At 47.5% G+C, this 24,479-nt stretch overlaps 1 protein-coding gene across 4 annotated transcripts in view; it reads right to left on the bottom strand.

The window, feature by feature from the left end:
• Window positions 1–24,479, bottom strand: part of NKAIN4 (sodium/potassium transporting ATPase interacting 4) — a gene marked incomplete at its 3' end in the record, with an annotated part of 106,536 nt that overhangs the window by 36,512 nt on the left and 45,545 nt on the right. For all 4 annotated transcript variants that reach the window (XR_014565666.1, XM_083744765.1, XM_083744767.1 and 1 more), the window contains exons 3-4: window positions 21,643–21,723; window positions 8,428–8,625 (exon numbers count right to left, since the gene is read on the bottom strand). Coding sequence is in view for 3 of the 4 variants with exons in the window: in XM_083744765.1 (XP_083600891.1) it covers window positions 8,428–8,625; window positions 21,643–21,723 (279 nt within the window). The remainder of the gene's footprint in view (window positions 1–8,427; window positions 8,626–21,642; window positions 21,724–24,479) is intronic.

The following is a 24,479-nucleotide window of genomic DNA, read 5'->3' as shown; positions in this document are numbered from 1 at the left end:
CTTATGGAGCGAATGCAGGCTGCGCAGCTATCCCAGAAGCCAGAACAGCAAGAGGGATTGCTGCTTTCACTGCACAGCGATTCCTCTTGCTGTTCTGGCTTCTGAGATTCAGAATATATTTTTTCTTGTTTTCCTCCTCCAAAAACTAGGTGCGTCTTGTGGTCTGGTGCGCCTTATAGAGTGAAAAATACGGTAGATAGTTGAGTTCTAGGGAAGTGCCTTCTTTGTCATGGCCCCTTGTCTCTGGAAAGCCTTTTGTCTTGGGTCTGGCAGGCCTTGTCATTATTACAGATGGAGGAAGGATCCGCAGTACCAAAAGGGGTTCACCTGATCTGATCTAAGTAAAGGTCAAAGGTAAGGTAAAGGACCCCTGGATTGTTAAGTCCAGTCAGTGCAGTGGACGTCTCACTTCAGGCCAAGGGAGTCGGCGTTTGTCCACAGACAGTTTTCTGTGTCATGTGGCCATCAAGGACTAAACCACTTCTGGCCAAACGGGACACTGTGATGGAAGGAGTTGGCAGAAGCTGGGACAGAGCAATAGGAGCTCACTCCGTCGCAGGGATTTGAACCGCAGACCTTCTGATTGGGAAGCCCGAGAGGCTCTATGGTTTAGACCAAAGCGCCACCTGTGTCCCAGATTAGGTAAGGGTGCTGAGACCCTAGTTCCCCTCCTAAAAGCTACAAGAGATCCATGGGGGAAAGGGTTGATTGTTAAACCACTCTGGGAACCGTAGCTCTGTAAGGATGAGTAGGGGTCTCCTAACAACTCTCAATGCCCTTAGCAAACTACAGTTCCCAGGATTCTTTGTGGGGAGTGGAGAGTCACCACTGGCGAACCAGTATAACAGCGCTTTAAACTTATGGTGCAGATGTGCCATTGGCAACATTTTATTACTGAATTGTATTCTTTCTTCTTCTTTGGTGATCACTCATGGCCGAGTAAGATTGTCTTCCATAAACACGGTTTTAACAATGGGTCCGTAAGTGACTGTGGAGGCCAGTTCTGGATCCACACATCCTTCCACAGTGGGGACATTGGTTTCTGGGTGGGAGTTGATCACGATGAGGGTTTGCCAAATATGCCTTCCTCTTAGCACCTTTCTCCCTTGCGTCCTGAGTTCGAGTGTCTTCAAAACCCACGACACCTTTGGCAAAGGCTGTTCTCCAACTGGAGCACTGACAGGCCAGTGTTTCCCAGCTGTCAGTGTTTATACTACATTTTTAAAAGATTTGCCTTGAGAGAGCCTTTAAACCTCTTTTGTTGACCACCAGCAATACGCTTTCCATTTTTACTGTGGGGCCGACTGCCTCTTTATTGTTTACCGCTGACTTTGGTTTAAAAGGGTTTTGTTGTATGTTTTAATCCTGCAAGCTACTCTTAAAATCAACCCCTTAAAACATTTATTAATAATCACAACAGCAATCTTTCACCATACAGCCATATATTTAATTTTATGTGTCATATGAAATCCCATGGAGCAAAATTGTTCTCTTTGGCCATACTGGAAGTGGGGGGGGGGGGACAGGCCCCAGCAACACCCAAGCTCTCGCCCGCATTTCAGAATTGCAGGCAAGCTCCCACCAGCAGCTGGTGAAGACGAAATCACAGCAATGTGCAGATGGCAGCCTGCAACCTTTGTTTTCCCCCCCACACACTCCCTTCATTTGCTGGGGGCCAATTATTACTGGTGGAAATGTAGCATATGCCGGTGGCTCTCATTCTAGCTTTCGCTGTAGCATCTGCCACCAAAGTCAACATTTGCCATCTTCCTGGGAGCGTTCCAGGCTGTCGTTTGGAAATGGAAACAGCCAACAGGCAAGGCAGGTTCTTCTCCAATGAAAACTCCATTTTGGCACATGGGATCTTGGAACTAAACGATCCATCTTCCCTCCCTCCTGCATTGCATACAAGCACTTCAACCTCATCCTAGAATCCTAGAATAGAATCATAGAGTTGGAAGAGACCACAAGGGCCATCGAGTCCAACCCCCTGCCAAGCAGGAAACACCATCAGAGCACTCCTGACATATGGTTGTCAAGCCTCTGCTTAAAGACCTCCAAAGAAGGAGACTCCACCACACTCCTTGGCAGCAAATTCCACTGTCGAACAGCTCTCACTGTCAGGAAGTTCTTCCTAATGTTTAGGTGGAATCTCTTTTCTTGTAGTTTGGAACCATTGCTCCGTGTCCGCTTCTCTGGAGCAGCAGAAAACAACCTGAGTCCCAATTTTGAGGCACATGGCCGTCGCAGAAATTTGAGGGGGCCTGTCCCCTTCATTCAAAAATTTGGGGGGCCTAGTCCCTGCCTCCCCCTCCCAATTGGCATGCCTGTAATTATTATTATTATTATTATTATTATTATTATTATTATTATTATTATTATTATTACCCTGCACATCTGGCTGGGTTTCCCCAGCCACTCTGGGGGGCTTCCAACAAAATATTAAAATACAATAGACCGTCAAACATTAAAAGCTTCCCTAAGCAGGGCTGCCTTCAGATGTCTTCTAAAAGTCTGGTAGTTGTTTTTCTCTTTGACATCTGGTGCGAGGGCATTCCACAGGTGGGTGCCACTACTGAGAAGGTCCTCTGCCTGGTTCCCTGTAACTTGGCTTCTCACAGCGATGGAACCCCTGGAAGGCCCTCAGCGCTGGACCTCAGCATCCAGGCTGAACGATGGGGGTGGAGATGCTCCTTCAGGTATACTGGACTGAGGCCGTTTAGGGCTTTAAAGGTCAGCACCAACACTTTGAATTGTGCTCGGAAACGTACTGGGAGCCAACGTAGGTCTTTCAAGACCGGTGTTATGTGGTCTCGGCGGCTGCTCCCAGTCACCAGTCTAGCTGCCGCATTCTGGATTAGTTGTAGTTTCCGGGTCACCTTCAAAGGTAGCCCCATACAAAGCACATTGCAGTAGTCCAGCAGGAAATAACCAGAGCATGCAGCACTCTGGCGAGACAGTCTACGGGCAGGTAGGGTCTCAGCCTGCATACCAGATGGAACTGGTAGATACCTACCCTGGACACAGAATTGACCTGCGCCTCCATGGACAGCTGTGAGTCCAGAATGACCCCAGGCTGCACACCTGGTCCTTCAGGGGCACAGTTACCCCATTCAGGACCAGGGAGTCCTCCACACCTGCCTGCCTCCTGCCTTTCAAAAACTATTAAAGTGGAATGGATATTTTGGAAAAGACAAAGCAGGAAACAGGGAGGGGAGATGTGCAGCAAACCTGCACAGATGCTGTCCACACCTTGATGTAGCATATGAAAGCTACTTTCATGTGTAGGACTAGAAAGGGCTTGAGAAACACACACACACACACACACACACACACACACACACACACGTGTCTTTCAATTAGCCCAGGGCTCTGCACCCTGGCAAAAACCCAGCAAATGAGGAGTGCAACAGGACGAACCCCTCCTATCTCCCCCTCTCTTTTACTTTCCAGGGAACACCATTGAAAACTAGCCATTCGACTTGTCTGTAGCACAGTGGGTCAGGGAGGGGGAGTGGAAGGGGAGAGCCTGTTCTGCTCCTATTTGCGTTTAAATGAGATTAAGAAGACAGGCAAGGCTGCCTTTAACCCCCAGAGACAACGGCTGCAAGGCCCTGGATGGCCAGTTTCAAGCAGCATCGGATTAGTCCCAGTTTTCCTTAAGGGCTTTTTTCCTCCACATCTTTCACAAAGGAAAGGGCCTCTTTCCCCACTCAGCCAGCAAGGGTAAGGAAATGCAGGCCACATGCAAGCCCAATTGCACCCACAGATGGCATCATCTGCCCCCAAAATGAACCTTATTTGTGCTTTGGTGAACCGCCGAGTGTCCGCAATGCGCCCCCAAGTGTGCATGATGTTCCCCTCTGTGTATGCACACTCTAAAGTTGACCTCCCTAGTGAGCAACCAAGTTTCCGTCTCTCAGGGACGTCTTGCAAGGCCTCATATTTTTGTCGTCAATAATAATAATAATAGGGACGCAGGTGGCACTGTGGGTTAAACCACAGAGCCTAGGACTTGCCGATCAGAAGGTCGGCGGTTCGAATCCCCGCGACAGGGTGAGCTCCCGTTGCTCGGTCCCTGCTCCTGCCAACCTAGCAGTTCGAAAGCACGTCCAAGTGCAAGTAGATAAATAGGTACCACTCCGGCGGGAAGGTAAACGGCATTTCTGTGTGCTGCTCTGGTTCGCCAGAAGCGGCTTAATCATGCTGGCCACATGACCCGGAAGCTGTACGCCAGCTCTCTCGGCCAATAAAGCGAGATGAGCGTGCTGGACCTAATGCTCAGGAGTACCTTTGCCTTTACCTTTTAGAACACCTCTACATATTTTGTTGTGTGAATTAGCAACACCAAACTCTGAGTTAATCAGGTTGCAATCTGGTTTTTCTTTTCTTTTCTGGAAACAACTTGGAAATGAATGCCACTACATTTCCAGAAGTGGCATTTGCATTGTAAGAAAGATCACATGGAGTGCAGAAATTATCAGGTAAAGTAAATATCTGTGATATCTGAATGCAGCCAGCATTGACCATCCCTAGGAATATATTCATACAGGGGATGAAAATGTAAGAAGAAGCTGCTGGATCAGGCCAGTAGCTCATCTCGTCTAGCATCCTGTTCTCACAACCACAGATTTGACCATGAATTCATCCTGGTTTATAAAATTGCTGCCTTGCCATAGCTATGGTTCTCTGATTCACACATGACATTTGTCATGTGACAGGGAGGACTAAGATCAGCTCCCTTGGTAAAAATATAGAGAGACATACAGTGTACTATTCATGCAAAACAAAGCAATGCAGATTTTAAAAGACGTTGGCTTCCATTGCTGAGATGCTAGAAAATGTACACGCGCTCTAGTGGCATTTTATGAAGACAATAGACTTTTTGTTTCAGTTTACTCTGCAGCAAACGAGAATCAATTACCGGGCGGCACCAATTACTGTGGCATGTTAATGAAAAAAATAAATAATTGAGGGTATGGATAAACATAAGCGCTGTGACATTTGACGGCAACTTTTGTGCAAACTGCTGGCGTCTGCAGGAACAGAAGCGGGGGGAGGGAGTGCACGTCAGAATGGCTTTGTTTTCTGACGGGGTGTATTATTATATCCTTGGGGGGAGACGCACACAGCCTTTGCCTAATTGGATTCTCTCCCTTTCTGCAACTTCTTCTTCTTCCCCGACGCTCACACATAAATATTTAAATCGCAGTCACGCTGGCTGGTAAAGTTTTTGATGTACCTATTGCTGAGGAAATGCTCCTGCTATATCAGTCTAAGCCTTGCTTCTCTTTGTTTTTCTTCTTCCTGGGTTTACTTTAAATGAACAATCTCTCTCAGCACCAGAGCTACATCCTGGTGTGATGGGCTGAGGGGCTTGTTTTGTACAGGTTGAAAAGAATTTGAGACGAGTGGGGAAATCCATCATATTCTTGCACACACACACCAAGTTTATGTAATTTTTAATTACTGTTGGATTTAGGGCAATGAGTGTAGGGGTTTGTTGTTTGTTTGTTTCGGAGAGGGCAGGATCCAAAGAACTTTGAAGTTATTTGTATGTTCCCAAGGGGGCTTTGGCATCCTGCTTCTATTCTCTCTCCTCCACAGTCTCTCCATGAAACCAAGGGGAATTTCAGAAGCATTTTCCATGTGATCTCAATCCTTTTCAAACAGTATGAGTCAAAAGTCCCCACTAAAGGAGCATCTTAGATCTCAGCCACAGTGTTCAAGTACTGAAATCAGCAAGTTGACGATGACTCCTGTCATCAATAGGAGTCAAAAATCAAGTTTGTATCCACACAAACATCCAAGGCCAGCATGGCCATTGGGCACAGGAAAGCAACCACCTCAGGTGTCAGGCTTTGGGGAATCAGATCCCACCCCCCAGTGGCAGTAATTAAGCAGATCAAATGAAAGATCAAACCTATCCATTCCTAAGGAAATCAGCCCTGAGTGCTTACTAGAAGGACAGATCATGAAGCTGAGGCTCCAATACTTTGGCCACCTCATGAGAAGAGAAGACTCCCTGGAAAAGACCCCGATGTTGGGAAAGATGGAGGGCACAAGGGGACGACAGAGGACGAGATGGTTGGACAGTGTTCTCAAAGCTACCAACATGAGTTTGACTAAACTACGGGAGGCAGTGGAAGACAGGAGTGCCTGGTGTGCTCTGGTCCATGGGGTCACGAAGAGTCGGACACGACTAAACGACTAAACAACAAATGAAAGGAGCGTTCTTACCAGATAGTTTCTTTAATAATCATAGCGGGAGACAAAGGAATGTATATCTCTCTAGAAATGGTGTTGCTCCCAGCTAAGGTTTACTCCCTCCATCTCCATTAATCTACGTCAGGTAATCTGAGCTTGTTGTCTCTGCGCTTTCTGTTCTATCACTCTCAGAGCCCGTCTAGTCCTAGGTGGGGGCGGGGAGGAGGTCAGGAATGCTGTCCAAGAACAGCGAATCTGCCAGCTGTCTCTCTCCTGGTGTTCCCTATTCTTGGTGTTCCTCACCCAGTATTTCCCAGCTTTCCCCCTCTGGACTATGCCCCTCTGCAAACCACTGTTCTAAATCAATACTGTCCTCCTGCCCTTGGTTTGCCTCCTTGGCTTTTCCCTTCTGTTGGAGGGCAGAAGTAAGAGTGCTCTACACTAGCCAGCAGCTCTCAGGTGTGCTGGGGGTTGCTGCTGTCCTGTTGCCAGCATGGATGTTTGACTCAATCCCAAGTCCAGTCGCCTTCTGAACATGGAAGCGGAGGAGCTTCCATCTTGGAAATGTCTTGGGTCAGCTCTGGCTACATCCACAGAAAATCCCTCTTTTGCACAACTATCAAATGTGCTGGTGTCATGTCCTGTTTCCCCCGGCCACCAAAGCCCGTGGTTCAAAATATCCAAATGGAATTTATAATCCCGATTCACACGTAATGCTGAACCAAACAGTGACTTAGTTTGAACTAGCAAAGGAGTAGGTTCCCAGACCAAAGATCACAGCTGCTGCACTCCTCCATTAGCTGCACTAATGCATGACTCAGACATGGTTTCGCTTACCATTACGTGGCGGCAAGGGACATGGGTGGTGCTGTGGTCTAAACCACTGAGCCTTTTGGGCTTGCCACTTGGAAGGTCGGTGGTTTGAATCCCCGCAACGGAGTGATCTCCTGTTGCTCTGTCCCAGCTCCTGGCAACTTAGCAGTTCAAAGGCACGCCAGTGCAAGTAGATAAATAGGTACCGCTGCAGCGGGAAGGTAAATGGCATTTCCGTGCACTCTGGTTTCTGTCCCAGTGTTCTGTTGCTCCAGAAATGGTTCAGTCATGCTGGTCACATGACCCAGAAATCTGTCTGTGGACAAACACTGGCTCCCTCGGCCTGAAAGCAAGATGAGCGCCACAACCCCATAGTCACCTTTGATTGGACTTAACAGTCCAGGGGTCCTTTACCTTACATCCAAACTCAGGCTTGTGGTTTGTTTCCCCCAGGCAAACCATAAACAGTAAATGAAGAACAAACCATGGGTTGTTTTTCTGGAGTGAGACTTTAGTTGAGATTTCTGCATTGCAGGGGCTTGGACTAGATGACCCCTGGGATTCCTTCCAACTTTACGATTCTACGATTCAATGAGACAAACTATGAGCCTGGGGTTGATATGTGATGCTACCCCAAATCATGGCATAGCCCTATGAAACAGCAGCAGCAGAAGTGGAGCAGCAGCATAGCAGCCATGATCTTCACCCCAGGAACCTGAGCCCTTGGCTTACACTGGGCCATGGTTTGGCTTAGCATGCAATACAAACTGGTTTATTCACTTTCCTTTTCTCTCTTCCCCTAACTCTCTCTTTCACACACACAAGTACATGTGGCACCATCCACTGGAAACCTGAATTCAATTAATTATCTAGCATAGGAGCCAACTCCTAGGGGCTGAGGTCCCTTTGGCTCCACCAATAAAATATTTGAGGGGGCCAGCCCCCAGCCACAAGTTAATGGGCATTGCCATTCAAATGTTGTGCAGGAGCCACATCTTGTGACCGATTATGCACGGCAGGGCTTACCTGCCCCCCCCCCCCCCATATACAGTGCTACCTCTGGTTGTGGACATGATCCATTCCGGGGTGCCATTCACACCCCAAAAAGTCTGTAACCAGAGCGGCGCTTCTGCACATGTGTAAATCGTGATAGAGAACATAGAAAGCTTCTGTGCATGTGCAAACCGCGCAGAACGCTTCTGCGCATGCGGCAAAACCTGGAAGTAGGCACTTCTGGGTTTGCCGCGTTCTTAACCCGGAAAAACGCAACATGAAGTGTTCGCAAGAAGAGGTATGACTGTATTGCATTGAAATTGGCACCTGGAATTTCCAATACCCAAATGTGGCCGTTTGAATTGCTGAAACAGGCCCAGTTTCAGATTTGCGGGCTTTGAGGGCATCACTCACCGCCACCAGAATCTGCATTGCGCTGTGCATGACCTCGATGTAGCGATATTCCAAAGCGCAACCGATCACGGAGACGTAGGAATGGCTGTCCAAGCCCTTGATGCCGACCATGGGAGTCTCCTTCCTTACACATCCAGGACCGTTTTCACTCCACCAGGATTGGTGCCGTGAGATGTTGAAGGTCAAGAGCTCACTGTCCTGCAGAGGGAGAAAACGCACACAATAAAAACAACAACCCAGAATACTAATCTAATTAACGACTTCACATTCCCAATCTCTTGTTGTTGCTGAATCAATTTTCACTTTGCACACTCCCTGGCTTCTTCAGTTAAAGAGAGCAAAGGGTTATAAATAATAATAATAATAATAATTTATTACTTATACTCCGCCCATCTGGCTGAATTTCCCCAGCCACTCTGGGCGGCTCCCAAAATAATATTAAAAACAGGATAAAACATCAAACATTAAAAACTTCCCTAACAGGGCTGCCTTCGGATGTCTTCTAAAAGTCAGATGGTTGTTTATTTCCTTGACATCTGATGGGAGGGCGTTCCATAGGGCGGGTGCCACCGCCGAGAAGGCCCTCTGCAAATGGCTTAGAAATGTTATTCATTTATTGCAGCCCACCCAGACAGGTTACAAAAATATAGCAATAAAAATAAGTACCATGTGCCATTTTATTTATTTGTTATTACATGTATGTCCCAACTTTTAATCCAAGGATCTCAAGGTGATGTACATGTTCTCTCCCTTCCCCGTTTTATCATCACAACGACCCTGTGAAGTAGGTTAGACTGACTGGCTCAAAGTTGCACAAGCAAAAGTCCTTCCATGGAGATTCCACTGATGGGGCGAGTTAGGTGAATCCTGGCTCATATCTCTGTGCAATTTGCGATTTATTTATTTTTTATAAAATCCTCCTGGAAATTTGCCATCCTTTTATTACAAATTTCTCTTAAAAACACACTTTTTTGTATGTGGTTTTGACAAATATGCCCATTTTTGCGGTGATTTCCATTGATTTAATGCAGCTTGGCATGCAGTTCTGCTTAATATATGTTTTATGTACATCACATATGCACTTTTAAACACCTTGTTTGGCTGGATCACAAAATTCAGGAAAGTGTGAATTTCAAAGGCTATGGTTCGCACACTGGTTCAAGAAGTGCAAATTAAACAGATTCTCAAGCAGACAAAACCAAATTTCTCCTCCATCCCTAACTACAAAGATAGCATACTATGTACTCACAGAGGGAAACACACCAACTGCATTTGTGTGAGTTGACAAGGCAGAACTGGAGTTATAAGAAATATTTCCCTACCGGGCTGGTGTAATTTCCTCTGTGCCACGAGCACTAAGCATCCTCCATAAATTCTCTTGCCAATTCCCTTTGGTATTCTGATGCATTGCACGTTCAGGTCTTCTATTGACCTCCGTCACAATTAACCTCTTGGGTCAAATTACTCCAAGAAACTGACCCCTGGCATGATCAATAGCTGCTTAATGTACATCTCCCTGCAGAATTTCAAATCATCTCTCCTCTGCTGTTTCAGTTATCATGTGGTTCCCTTGCACCTTTCCCCACCTTCCTGCTCGGTTCCACGTTTGCTTCCCTTGAATTTGTAGCTGATTGTATGCTGGGGACAGTTCAGGAGTCTGCAAGGAATAGGAAGGACACACCAATTCCTAACAGGAACAAACAGTATCACCTGGATGTTCCAGACCCTCCAAGTGTCCCTATTTTCCAGGGACACTCCCAGATTTACAGAAGCCATCCCAGTTTCTGATTTGATTCTGGAATGTCCAGCTTTTCCTTGGAATGCCCCATTTCCTTGGAGAAATGTAGTGTTCTGCACTACAACTCTCATCTGCTGGCTGTGGCTGATGGGTTCATTAGTCCAAAATATCTGGAGGGCACCAGGTTGGGGAAGTTTGGGCCCTCTCTTTGCCATAGCTGTCAACTTACAGATTTGAAAATAAGGGACCGGCAGCCTCGAAAATAAGAGATCAGCAGCCAAAATAAGGAATTAACAATTACTTTGATAAAATACATATTTTGTTGCATGCAAATGGCTTTAGATACCTATTAGGTCCATAAATTACCATATAGCATATATTCCACACAAAAAACAGCAACAATTTGTTGTTGACAAAGGACAGCTGGACATAGAAAAGGTCCCATTACCTTCAGTAGCTTATTTAAGGGACATCATCAATAAGGGACAGCAGCAGGACATAGCGCTGGGATAAGGGACTGTCCCGCCAAATAAGGGACGCTTGACAGCTATGCTCTTTGAAAAGGCCCTCTCTGTCTTCAGCATCACAAACGTAGAGTTTCTGCTTGTTTCAGGTGCTTGCTCCAGTTTCCCAGCATGGAAGTGTTGGTAGGAGAGAAAGCTTACAGTATTTCTCAGCTTGCAAAAGGATTTCTTAACCAGAGTAATGAGGTACAGTTAACATCTCTTAACTCAACGCACCTTAAAGAACCAAACACCTTTTCACTCCGGGCGGCAGATAAATAATGCACCCTGCAAGCACCCCGGCCAGATTACTTTTATATTGCAGATAAAGCTGCGATCATTTAATTGTCTTGCCTCTTCTTTGTGCCGCTCATGAATGTCCCTCTGCAATTGGCAGAGGCAGCTGAATCAATCACTGCGAGCCCAAGACTCAGTGCTCCCCATAATCCAATGAGTTTAATCCATTTAAAGGCTGGCATTTCCAAAAAGTGTTTCCAAGCAAAACCAATAAATTTCACTTACACCTTGCAGTGGGGATAGAGAAGGGGAAGGGATGGATACTGTTTTATCTAGGTCAGAGGACCTTTTACAACTTGAGGGATGCATTTGCTTATGGGCAAGTGGTAGTGGGATACCAAAGACAGGTCAGAGGATGAAGCGGAGGCAGAATGGTTGGATGCTGAACAAGCAACAGGCTTGAGTGAGAGAGAGGAAGCAGGGGCAGAAAGCCCTGCAGATGCAGGACAAGTGGCTGAGGAGGAGGGGACAGAGGCTGCAGCAACTTCACAGGAGCCTGCTAGTCATGCTGTCAGGGCCATCTTACCCATAGGCGCTAGGGGTGCAGGGCCCCCAGGCGCTAGGCTCTCAGGGGCACCAGGTCGAGAGTCCGGGGCCCAAAAGTTGAGTCCGGAGAAGAGCCCACCCATCAGTCGGAGCGCTGCGACAGGCTCTTCTGCTGTGGGTGGCTCTGTGCCGTGAGTTTGGGAGCAGCCAAGCCAGTGAGACGCTGAGGTGGCTGGCTGGCTCCACCCTCCTGTGCACCTGGGACTGGGCATACTGGAGGGGGGGCGCTGGGTGGGTCTTAGCACCCCGGCACCACATATGCTTAAGACAGCCCTGCCTGTTGTAATCAGCTCCCCTCCTTGCTTATCTCCAACGGCATGGAGGGCCTTGCCTGTAGCAGAACAAAGAGCACAGAAGACCCCTCCTCAATGGAGCTGAAGTCTGCTTCAAAAACATCTGGCCAATGAGGAGATGTAGAGGGAAGTGGGAGGCACAGGTCATCAGTTCTGGCAACTACTTTACTGGGAACCAGCTTTGCTCAGAGGTTTCTCTGTTTGTATTCTGTGTCCTTGAAGAAAGAATCAACTTTACTGCTCATCTCTGAGTCTCCATGCTGACCTGAGGCTGAGCCAGCCTTGACATACACACATAAATGCATCTCTGTCCTCCACCAAGGCAAGCAAGAGGCATTATCAGACTTTAAGCACACAGTCCAGCCAGGTAGGAACACCCAATGAGGGCCTGGTGTGGGGAGAATCCACTGGAGGGATGCATTTGGCATCTGAGTCTGGGGTTCCCCACCCTTCCTAAGTGGCACTCACATGTCTGCATTTTGCACGTGCCTAAAGCAACTTCTGGTGGCGCTGTGGGTTAAACCACAGAGCCTAGGACTTGCCGATCAGAAGGTGGGCAGCTCAAATCCCCACGACGGGGTGAGCTCCCATCGCTCAGTCCCTGCTCCTGCTAACCTAACAGTTTGAAAGCACGTCAAAGTGCAAGTAGATAAATAGGTACCACTCTGGTGGGAAGGTAAACGGTGTTTCCGTGTGCTGCTCTGGTTTGCCAGAAGCGGCTTAGTCATGCTGGCCACATGACCCGGAAGCTGTACGCCAGCTCCCACAGCCAATAAAGCGAGATGAGCACCTCAACCCCAGAGCCAGTCACGACTGGACCTAATGGTCAGGGGTCCCTTTACCTTTTTAAAACAACTTCATAGATGTTGTTCCCACAGCAGCCACCCCGGTGCTTCAGGGAAGCCAACATGCAAGACTTGAACTCAGCCCAAAGGAGAGGTCCATTAAGAGTAGGAAGGGCAGAAATGTTTTAAATAAATAAACAACACCTGAGTTTCCTCCCCCCCCCCCCAATTTGTTTCCATTTGCTCTATGATTCTGCAATCTTCAGAACCATTCTGGCCCCAAATTATTTTAATGAACTATTACAAGCATTTCCCTGCTTTGAGTCAGATGTTTTCTCAGTGCCCTAAGGCTAATATACTCTTTTGACCAGGATCTTTGGCTGCAACTCTCCGGGGGACACCTGTACTGATGGAGAGTAATAGGCGAAAGCACTCAAGGCAAATAGCTTATTGACCTCTGTCAGTAAAGAGAGCATTATCTGGGAGACTAGAGCGACCATCCTCAAGTTCCCCTTTGGAATCTTCCCACCTTAGCTTTCTTTTCTCCTACTTGGACACTGCCACCTTCAACCCACCTGAAGTTTCATTAGCACGGGGAACTCTTGTGCAAGCAAGCTTTCCCCCATTCATTTCAACGGAGGGAGCAGATCTGAACTTCCATGCACACAAGGCATCTACAAGCACCAGCTCCCTCCACTGAAGTGAATGGAAGAGCCATTTCCAAGATGGAAAACCCAGAAACCCACCTGCCTGTCAGTGGAGACAATACAGAGATAGATGCATCAATGGGTCTGACTTCTAGATGTTGTAGACAAGTCATCAGCCAGGGCTTGAAAGCAGTAGTCCTTTCTTGCAGTTACTCGCCAGTAAATGTAACTCAGTGGTCCACTGTCCCTCAGCTTGGAGGTTTCTCCTTTTCCATCACCATGGAAGGACCTGAACATTGCAATGACTACCAGCAACAGCTTTCTAGGGTCTTAGACAGCAGTCTTTCTCATCCCAACCTGGAGATGCCTGGGATTGATCTGGGACCTACTGTATGCAAGGCTAAGGGACTCTCCCATCCCCTGAGTCAGAGTCTCCAACGACAACTTCATTTGACATTCAGACAGGAGTTTGTGAGGGAACCACACAACTCATGTCTTGAATGCAGAGGCAAGGTTGGAGGGGGAGGAGAGGAAAGCAGACCAAGAATGCATATCTGTAAGATTATGAAAATAATATGCAATTTTCTTTATTGTCATCCATGCACACCATTAGCCATGCTGCACACACATAATCCCCATTCCAAACACACACACACACACACACGCTTTGCGTTTCTTTTTTGGGTGGGTCTAAGAGCAGCTGGGCTCCTGTACTTCCTTCGTTCCCTTTCATTAATTACCAGAGAATAGCCCTCCAGACGAATTGAGTCCAGCCAGGCAAGTCCTGGGAGAGCTCGGCGGTTGAATAATTTTGCATGTTTTAAGGCGAGGAAATTTATTATCAGCTAAAAAAGTGGAGACCGTCATTTTTTATCTCCCGGTGGCATGAGCGGCTGTGTCTCGCTGGGCTGGCAAGGGGATAGCTTTTATTCTGGCTTGAAGCTCTCACCGGTTGCATGTGTTGGAGGCACAGCAAACATGGGGGTGTGGGCATATGAGTTTCCAGGGCCGGATTTTAGGCAAAAAACAGATTCAGGGGGTGAGTGTGGTTGCGGATATGATGTTGCTATTGAGTTGTGGAATAAGAGGACACTAGAGGTCTCTGTTCAGCTTTCCCCCAAAAGAACCCATTACTTGAACAGGATATGTCTAATCTGTACTTTATGAAGCCTTCATATAAGCACATAACCTCCAGCATTTCTCTGATGAAAATAGGGACATCCTACTCCATCATAATGATTTTACTATTTATACCCCACCCATCTGGCTGGGTTGCCCCAGCCACTCTGGAGAGCTTCCAACATATATAAAAACATAATAAAACATTAAACATTTTAAAACTTCCCTATAAAGGGCTGCCTTCAGAAGGCAGATAACTCCATACCCTCCAACTTTTCTCTGATGAAAATAGGGGTGTCCTAAGGAAAAGAGGGACATTCTGGGATGAAATCAGAAACTGGGACAGCTTCTGCAGATCAGGGACTGGCTCTGGAAAACAGGGGCACTTGGAGGGTCTGTAAGCAACTGCAAAAGCTGTGACATGGGCCTGTGACACCCTCATATCCTGTCTAGAACAGTGACTCCCATGGAAGCTATACTGTAGTTTGTTTGTAACAGAGCTATAGTCCCCAGCACCCTCAACCAGCTGCAGTTCACATGATTCTTTAAGCCATGCCTGTCGAATTGCCATGAGTGCTTTAAATGTTTGGTGCAAATGTGATTTTAGTTACAGCCTAGGGAGATAAGATTGATGGGGGTGGGGACGAAGGATTAGCATCCCTTTGGTGCTTTAAATTGCACATCACACACACACATCACCCCCCTAGTTCTGATGTTTTAGGGCCATAGCTCAGTGGCAGAGCTACGAAATGGCCCCAGGCTGAATCCCTGCCATCTCTGGGCTGGGCTAGGGGAAACCCCTGCCTGAAACCCTGAGTGAGCCATTGCCAGTCATTGTTGACAACGCAGGGCTATATGGACCAACTGTATGACTATCACTGGGGACTCCTCTACGTTTGACGGCACTGATATGCTGGCACCAGGTGCAAGATGGGCCCAGCTGGAGGGTCTAAGGACCAAGGCAACAGACTGAGGGCACCGTCAGGAGCTGCTGGGATTTGGCAGATTTGGGTTTTCGGATCTGGGTGAAGTTGCCCTGTGTGGCAAGGCACCAAAATGCCACATTCCCTGGCAGATAAAGGGCAAACGAAGTGTCACGCTCAGTGGGAGTGCTGCTTTAGCATAGGGTTACCAGAAGTCCCCGGATTTGCAAATCTGTCCCCAGGCAAATTCTGTCCCCGGAATGTCCCCAGATTTGCAAATCTGTCCCCTGGAAATGTGGCAGTGGCAGCCTCAGCAGTGCGGAGCCAGCCTGGTAGAGCAGTTGGCTCTGGCTGGCTTCAGGAGCTGCTTGCTGTGGTGGCGCCCGCCATTTTTCCTCACCGGAAGTCCCCATATGATGTGTCTTGTGCACAACAAATCATTTTGGGACTTCCGGCAAGGAAAAATGGTGGGCTCCACGGCAGCAAGCAGCTCCTGGAGCCAGCCAGAGCCAACTGCGCTACCAGGCTGCCTCTGGGCTGCTGATTGCCGCTGCCGCTGCCATTGCCACTGCCAAAGGGGAACCAGGGACGTCCGGCAGTACTCATCTCCTGCCCCCTTTGTTTTGATTGATCGGGGGGCGCTCAGGAGTAACAGGCGGCAGCACGCCATTGCCCAGTTTTTTAAAAAAAAAACCTGTGCATTTATGTTTCACAGGGTGTGAAAGAAGGGCTTTTCACCTTTATACAATATGCATGTGTGCTTGGGCCCAGGGTCTTTTCCCTCACCATTCCCACTACAGGGGTACCTCGTGTTACAGACGCTTCAGGTTACAGACTTCACTAACCCAGAAATAGTACCCCAGGTTAAGAACTTTGCTTCAGGATGAGAACAGAAATCGTCCTCCAGCGGTGTGGCAACAGCAGGAGGCCCCATTAGCTAAAGTGGTGCTTCAGGTTAAGAACAATTTCAGGTTAAGAACAGACCTCCGGGATGAATTAAGTACTTAACCTGAGGTACCACTGTACTGACTCCCTGTTGCTACTCAGCTTCCCCCCCCCCCCAAAAAAAGTGTCCCTGGATTCATTGAAAAAAAATCTGGTAACCATACTCTAGCATCACAGAAGGACCCTGAATTAGATCTCATGGCTTGTCCATAAATCTGCATCAATCTAGTAGGGAACAGCACAATGCTCGGCTCCATTCTGCAAAAAGGACCAGCTCACTGCTTGCCTTTTATGTTATTTGCTCTTTCCTGCCAGGCTGGGCAAACCATCAAAAAGATTCGTACTATTTTGCTGTCTTTCTGCCGTCAAAATGTACATAGAAGGCTCTTCGTGGCAGGGAGCAATGGAATAGGAAGATCAGAATGTATGCTAATGGTGCCGTGAGGAAAACCAAAACACTGTCTTATGTATCGACAGCATGTCCGGAAATCACAGCTGTGCTCGTCTCCATCTCATCTTCAGCTGTTTGAGGAAATGCGCTTGCTTTTTTGAGAGAGCTCTGCTCAAATGCTCACAGTGCCCTCGAAACCTACGTCGTCAAGACCTTTGGGGAGATGCCGGTGGCAGGGAAAAGAAAGGATCTATTAATAATATACCAGCCAACCTGTCCATTCTTCTGCCGTCCACCTAGCAAAGTTTTGGCAGACAAGATTTTGCTCCTCGCTCCCGTCTCCTTTGGAGATATGACATCTGCAGAAGGGATGACAGGACGCAGGAAGAACATTTCCAAATGTCATCCTGTCCCCCTGTAGAAAATGCGAGCAAAGGGAAAAGGCGGTGAGAGGACTCTTGGACCAAAATAACTCCACTAGGCGAGCGTAGGAGTGAGAGTAGCTAAAGCCAATTGGCTTAACCTTGCCTGGTTTTAGAAGGCTGCAGCCGAATCAGGAAAAATGCTGAATAAACTGGAAGTTTGGAGAAGAGAGCTCATGCAGTGTACAGTGGAGCCTCAGGTTACATTGCCTCCAGCTTACGTCATCCTTGGCTTGTGACCAGCACAAACCCAGAAGTACAGTGGTACCTCGGGTTAAGTACTTAATTCGTTCCGGAGGTCTGTTCTTAACCTGAAACTGTTCTTAACCTGAAGCACCACTTTAGCTAATGGGGGCTCCTGCTGCTGCTGCACCGCTGGAGCACGATTTCTGTTCTCATCCTGAAGCAAAGTTCTTAACCTGAGGTACTATTTCTGGGTTAGCGGAGTCTGTAACCTGAAGCGTATGTAACCTGAAGCGTATGTAACCCGAGGTACCACTGTACTGGAATGGGTTACTTCTGGGTTTAAGTAAAGGACCCTTGACCATTAGGACCAGTCGTGGCTAACTCTGGGGTTGTGGTGCTCATCTCGCTTTATTGGCCAAGGGAGCCGGCGTCCAGCTTCCGGGTCATGTGGCCAGCATGACTAAGCCGCTTCTGGCGAACCAGAGTAGCACACGGAAACACCGTTTACCTTCCCACCAGAGCAGTACCTATTTATCTACTTGCACCTTGTCGTGCTTTCAAACTGCTAGGTTGGCAGGAGCAGGCACTGAGCTTCCGGGTTTGCAGAAGCGCTAAATCATGTGCGCGCATGCGCAGAAGTGACACTTTGGGCTGTGTCGTTTTTGGGTTGCGGCAGATCCCCGCCATAACCTGAGGTTCCACTGTAATTGTTAAGAGTGTTTTACTATGACCTGGGAGATGAGGGTTCAAATCCCCAGTCAGCCATGGAGTTCACTGGGTGACCTTGGGCCAGTTCCCGCTTTTCAGCCTAACCTACCTCACAGGACTGTTGTGAAGATAAAACAGGGAGGAAGGGAATCCTTTCTTACCCTTGCCTGGCTAATTCAACAGTGGGATCCTCCATTAGATTTTAATCCTTGCTGGATCATGGAATTAAGAGGTTATTGGGGGGTTTTTTAAAGGATTATTTAGATGTGATTCTTTGAATTGCAGGGATTGGGCTAGATGCTTCCAACCCTACAGTACCAGACCCTCCAAGTGTCCCTATCTTCCAGGGACATCCCTGATTTAGAGAAGTCATCCCGGTTTCTGATTTGATCCTGGAATGCCCCACTTTCCCTTAGGATGTCCCTATTTTCATTGGAGAAATGTTGGAGGGTATGAAGTTATCCCACCCCTGAGCAGCCTGAAGGCAATCCCATTTAAGGAAGGTTTGGTTCTTTTTTTTAAAAAAAATTTTTTAATGTTTTCTTATGTTTTCGTATATGTTGGAAGCCACCTAGGGTGGCAGGGGCATTCCAGTAAGATGTGTGGGGTATAAATAGTAAAATTATCATCACAGAATAGTACGTCCCTGTTTTCATCAGAGAAAACAGCCCCGGTCCTGTATACCTGAAGGAGCGTCTCCACCTCCATCATTCAGCCTGGACACTGAGGTCCAGCGCCGAAGGCCTTCTGGCAGTTCCCTCATTGGGAGAAGTGAAGTTACAGGGAACCAGGCAGAGGGCCTTCTTGGCAGTGGCGCCTGCCCTGTGGAATGCCCTCCCATCAGATGTCAAGGTAATAAACAACTATCTGACTTTTAGAAGACATCTGAAGGCAGTCCTGTTTAGGGGAGTTTTTAATGTTTCATGTTTTATCTTTTTTTAATATTCTGTTGCGAGCCACCCAGAGTGGCTGGGGAAACCCAGCCAGATGGTGGGCATAAATATATTATTATTATTATTATTATTATTATTATTATTATTATTATTATTATTAATGTTGGAGGGTATGCAGTACTGCGAATCTATGGACAACAAATCAGAAAACTGCCACACCCAAAAAACATGAGGGAGGCTCTCCCAAAGAAGCAATTATTGAGGTTTACTCTCCCCCTACGCCCACCACCAGCTTTGCAGTAGATATTTATGAAACCAATTAGAGCAATTTGAACTCCAGCTCCTCCCCTCCTAAAACACACACCTTTCTCTCCACCTGGCTGATCACCTGTCTGCAGACTCAAACAGGCAGCCGTTACCACCAGCTGCCAGCTGACTATCTCCATTCTTTCCACCTCGCTGCACCTCCTTGCATTCTGTCACTACAAATTAACCGGCCGCTGAGACAGCCAAGCTACTTTGTCAGAAATTAAATGTAAAAGAGCAGGGTGTGTGAGAGGAGGAGAGCAAGGAGGGTTCGGAATGCATTTGCCTTAAACATCTAATCCCCAGGAGATCAGAAGGGAAGGCAGAAAAATAGGATAATTCTTCCTTTTTAGAGACTTAGAGCAGAGCAAAAGGAAGCCTCTCTCTCTTTCTCTCTCCAGGGGTTGAGAGTTCACCAGCTGCCTATGTAGACCAAACTAGGGATCCGGCAGGGACACGGGTGGCGATGCGGGTTAAACCACAGAGCCTTGGACTTGCCAATCAGAAGGTCAGTAGTTCGAATCCCCGCGATGGGGTGAGCTCCCGTTACTCGGTCCCTGCTCCTGCCAACCTAGCAGTTCGAAAGCACATCAAAGTGCAAGTAGATAAATAGGTACTGCTCCGGCGGGAAGGTAAATGGCGTTTTCGTGCACTGCTCTGGTTCACCAGAAGCGGCTTAGTCATGCTGGCCACATGACCCAAAAGCTGTACGTCGGCTCCCTCGGCCAATAAAGCGAGATGAGCGCCACAACCCCAGAGTCGGTCATGACTGGACCTAATAATGGTCAGGGGTCCCTTTACCTTTAGGGTTCCGGTAGGTGGGTGAGTGGGGTTTGTTTGGTTCACATGTGAATGAAAGGTGGAGCACACCACATTTCATTAAAAAGAACTCGCACCAGCCCCCAGCCAGCATGGCATCTGGGGGGCACCAGGTTGGCACCAGATGCAAATCTTCTTCATCAGACTTTTCCCCTTCCGAGGCTCATAAGCACCCTCAATGAACTACAATTCCCAGGGTTCTTTGGAGGAAGCCATGACAGCGGCATCAGTATTATACAGATTTCTTTTCTACGCCTGTCACTCCTCCACAGGTAAGGTCAATGTTGTGGAGACGAACCTGAAAGTATCTGAGTGCATCTCCTCAAAGACATTCCCAAATTTTCTCTTTCTGCTTGTCCCCCAAAGAGTTTCTAAGGCATGTGCCTTTATATGTGCACATCTACATGGAGACTGCTTAAATGTACAACAGGAACATACCACAATTTATGCAGGGAGACTTGCCATTATTTTTTATTGATTATGTTGTTGTTGTTGTTTAGTCGTTTAGTCGTGTCCGACTCTTCGTGACCCCATGGACCAGAGAACGCCAGGCACCTCTGTCCTCCACTGCCTCCCGCAGTTTGGTCAAACTCATGCTGGTAACCTCAAAAACACTATCCAACCATCTTATTGATTATAGGTAAGTGTAAACTGTTTAAAAAAATATTGGCTGATGTTTAATTTTACTGTTTACTATTAGATTCTAATGAATTATTGAATATTGCTTTATTTTAGACAAGTTGTTTATTTCAAAGTTATTGTGACTTCTCATATTGGATCAGATTGTTATTATTAATGTTTGATGTTTTATTATGCTTTAATATGTGTTGGAAACCACCCAGAGTGGCTGGGGCTATCCCACCCTGCCTCTAGAATTTAGCTACTAGCTGTTTTCCAATACCGGTTGGTCCTTAAACAGTAAATTCTTATCATCATCAGATAGAGCTGTTCCTCCTAGGTAAGCTTAGTCCGGAGATGACTGCTGCTGAAACAACATCTGAGTGTCCAGCACAGCACTCCGGAGCTGTCCAGGGTACTGTTGTAACCTTGGCTCAGCTCCATACTGTTGAGGCCATTGCCCCAAACACAACACATTTCACTCATGTCATGCAACAGCACAGAAAGGCAGGAGCCACAAGCGAAAACTCGCAAAGGCCTTGAGCCCAAATTTGCCACAAATCTAAGCCATTGGAGTGTGCAGGATGGAATAACGCATATTCTAAGTGCAACTATAATGTTCCCCTCCAAATCTGGAATTTTACAAGTGCTTAAAGGGAATGAAAGGGGTAGAGGGACATGTAAGGGCAACAGAAACCCAAATAGCAGTGTTATATCTGCATTGAAAGTGTTGAGGAAATTAATTTTCCACCCAAATCGTGCAAGGAGCCTGCAATGATTGATAGCCTTTTTTGGAGAGGCATTAAAGCACTGAATTGGATTCAGTTTATGGAAGAGTAATCTAATCCCCTCTGGCCCTCCCCTTTTCATTCTACCCTTAATCTGAAAGTGTGCAGGCAGCGTTTTGTCCGACAAGGCCCTCTCGGGCCACACTTTGATGTGAATGCTCCCCTCCCCTCTGTTCGTGTGTTTGTGTTTCTCCATCCCACACCCTCTTCTCAATCCTCTTGGCATTTCTCTGTCCCTTCCTTCCCTTGGACAGTTTCTGGCTGCGTTCGGACGCCAGCCTTGCTCACCTTCGAAAGTCCGCCAACCTCCAAATAAAAGCAGATGATGAAGATGTTCCAAGTGACCCAGATGGCTGTCCAGATGGCGTACTGGGTGGAGAAAGAGAAAGAAGTCAAAGTTGCAGAAGAGGAAAAAGCAAAACGAGCACAAGCTCTGCAAAGCTGGCACTGCAGATGCAGAACATTCAACGCCATGGTCTGAACAGCAACAAAGTCAGAGCCCTCTGTGCTTCTGGTGGCCTGATGGATTTCAACTAAGAACAAAGACTTAGCATTGGGTAGCAACAATGGCCCCCCTGGGTGCTGCTGCAAAGGGCAGTTCACAGCAGTGGGTGTGAGAGGAGCTCTTAATTAGAGAGCCATGTCATTATGTTATTCTAACCCATCCATTTCAAAGCAAAAGAAGCACAATGCAAATATATGGGGGGGGGGGGATAATCAATTACATATCATTTGAGGTCTGAAAGTAACAGCAACAGTGAATACTGATAATATTTGCTGGACTGATTTCCATTCCGGACTTGGGACAAGTCAAGAAACGCTGGCAATTTCGACCCCCCGTTTCTGCTTCCGCCAGAATTTTCTGAAATCCTTAGTGTACATGTGGAATCCCCTGGATTCCGAATCAGGTCACTATAGTGACCTTCTTTCACCCTCCACCCGTACTGATGTTGATCCATCGCAGTCTGTCCTTCAGCTATAGACCAGAGGGTGAATCAACCGATGTGTTCATTGTGTCCAGAGATAAACTCTGTGCTTGTTTGTAGCCTTGCAGCAATAGATTGACTGGCAATCCTCGCTTGCCAAGATCATTGATGGTGGACTTTATCACTTGAGCAATGATGCCAGTCAATGAGGAATCTCCCTCTTCATTAACTGGCAGTGATAAACCCAGGCTTGGGTGGGAGACAGGTGGCGGAGAGAGGGTTTTAAAAATATACAAATCATCTGTCAGGCAGAAAAGCCTCCTTGATATAGATTTCCAGAAGCCACGAGGAGCACCTGAGGCTTCAAAGACAGTAAATAGCATGGACCGATTCCAGAAAGGAGGTTTCCAACACCACCGAAATGAAACAGAGCATCTCAGAGGACTGGGGGGAAGATGCCTTTCATTTTGGTGGGCAAGGAAAACTTTCTGCCTGGCTCTGACCCGCCAAGTCAGGAACATTTAGCTCCACAGCTATTTGGAGCTGAGCAATGGCACCAAAGTGCTAGCCTTCCATCACAGAATGCAAAAGCCAGAGTTGGTGAGGCACGATTGGTCACCTTAATGAAAGACATTTGCACAAAGCAGCACGCTTCAAACTGGCAATTAGGGCAGTGGCTGCTCGTCCCATTAACAGTGCAGTAATTTAATTTATATCCAAAAGGCTGTGTAATAAAGTGAAGCGGCCTGATTAAAATAAATTATGCACACTCTGTTGGAAGCAGCAAGTGAAAGGGCAGATTTGTTGATAATCGGAGCTGCCCCGCTGTCAGCCGGCGGCCAAAGTCTTGTGACGCATATGCGCACTGTATCTAGGAAGGATCCAAACCGGTTATGGGCCCATGAAGAGAACTATGTGCACTACTATCAAGGTCAGTGTGACACAGAAACCCACTGTACGTGTGTGTGTGTGTGTGTGTGTGTGTGTGTGTGTACACTGCAGGATGACATACCTGCTCACGTCCCCCTCCAACCCCACCCCACCCCACCCCTCACCATCCTCCATACCTTTACACTTCAGCAACCCGCTTCCCCCTCTCCGAACTCACCACTAACCTTGCCAGCCCACCCATTGCAGCTCACCCAAACTGTTCTCGCTCCCTCTGTACATGCATTGACAGTGGTGAATGGGGGAGAAATAAGTTTCTTTCTTCCCTTCATTCTCCCCCTGCTCCCCGCTGCTGGCAGCACTGTGGAATGCTGCCCTTCGGTCCTCAGGACATATGATAAAATGAATTTATCACCCAGTTAACCAAGTAGTAGTTTAATGGCAAATAGGGACCTGGGAGCTGAACCCTGGGATGTATTCAAGGTAGCGCTGAGGACAAGTTTCCGTCAGTGCAAGGATTTCTTCTTGTGCAACAGAACACTCCCCCCGTCTCCTTCTCCTAAATCTGTTCTAGGGTTTTCCCCAACCCTCCAGAGCACATTTTGTGGGAGATTGCAATCAAACATAACTATTCATGAGTGCTAGTTAGCAGCGGTGTAGCTAACTGCTCAGGCATCTGGGGTGGTAGCTACATCCTGCGTGTGTGCCCCATGCCCGCAGGGCAAGGCACTCTGGGTGGAGTCTGCATAGAGTCTGCCTGCCACCTCCCCCTCAGCTGCAGGGCAGTGCAGTGCAGTGCCTGCAGGTGCCCAAGCCACTGTGTCACTCTCAGGAGAGACGCATGGCTCAGGTGTGCTGCAGGCCCCAATGTAAGTGCTGACCCCTGGGTAAGTGGTGCCCAGTGCACTCCACTCCCCCCACCCCAGCTAAGCTGCTGCTAGTTAGTGCATGAAAGTGTTAAGATCAGAGAGTGCTCTTCCTAGACACAGCTAGGTCACTTAGGAAGCTAGGTCTGTAAGGGAGGAAGTGAAGCTGCTTCTATTTCCTTTCCCTCACTTTCTCAGCACGAGGTAACCTACCAGGATGGGTGTGCCTAAACTTGCTCCAAGTTCAGACCGCATGTTTGAAACTATAAGCTGTATTTTGCACCCAAGGGTTATCTACCTGTGCTTTCCTTGCTGCTACATGGAATAATGCATGAACCAGACCTTTACATTTAGTAAGTAAAGCATTTTAAACTTACTTAACAGTGTGATCTGTTCATTGCGAGAGGAATAGAAAATGGGGAAAGTGCTATATGCAACTAAACAG

This window comes from Podarcis gaigeae, assembly GCF_964106915.1.
Source record: "Podarcis gaigeae genome assembly, chromosome: 6".
Lineage (NCBI taxonomy): Eukaryota > Metazoa > Chordata > Lepidosauria > Squamata > Lacertidae > Podarcis > Podarcis gaigeae.
This window is presented reverse-complemented; position numbering and strand designations above follow the sequence as displayed.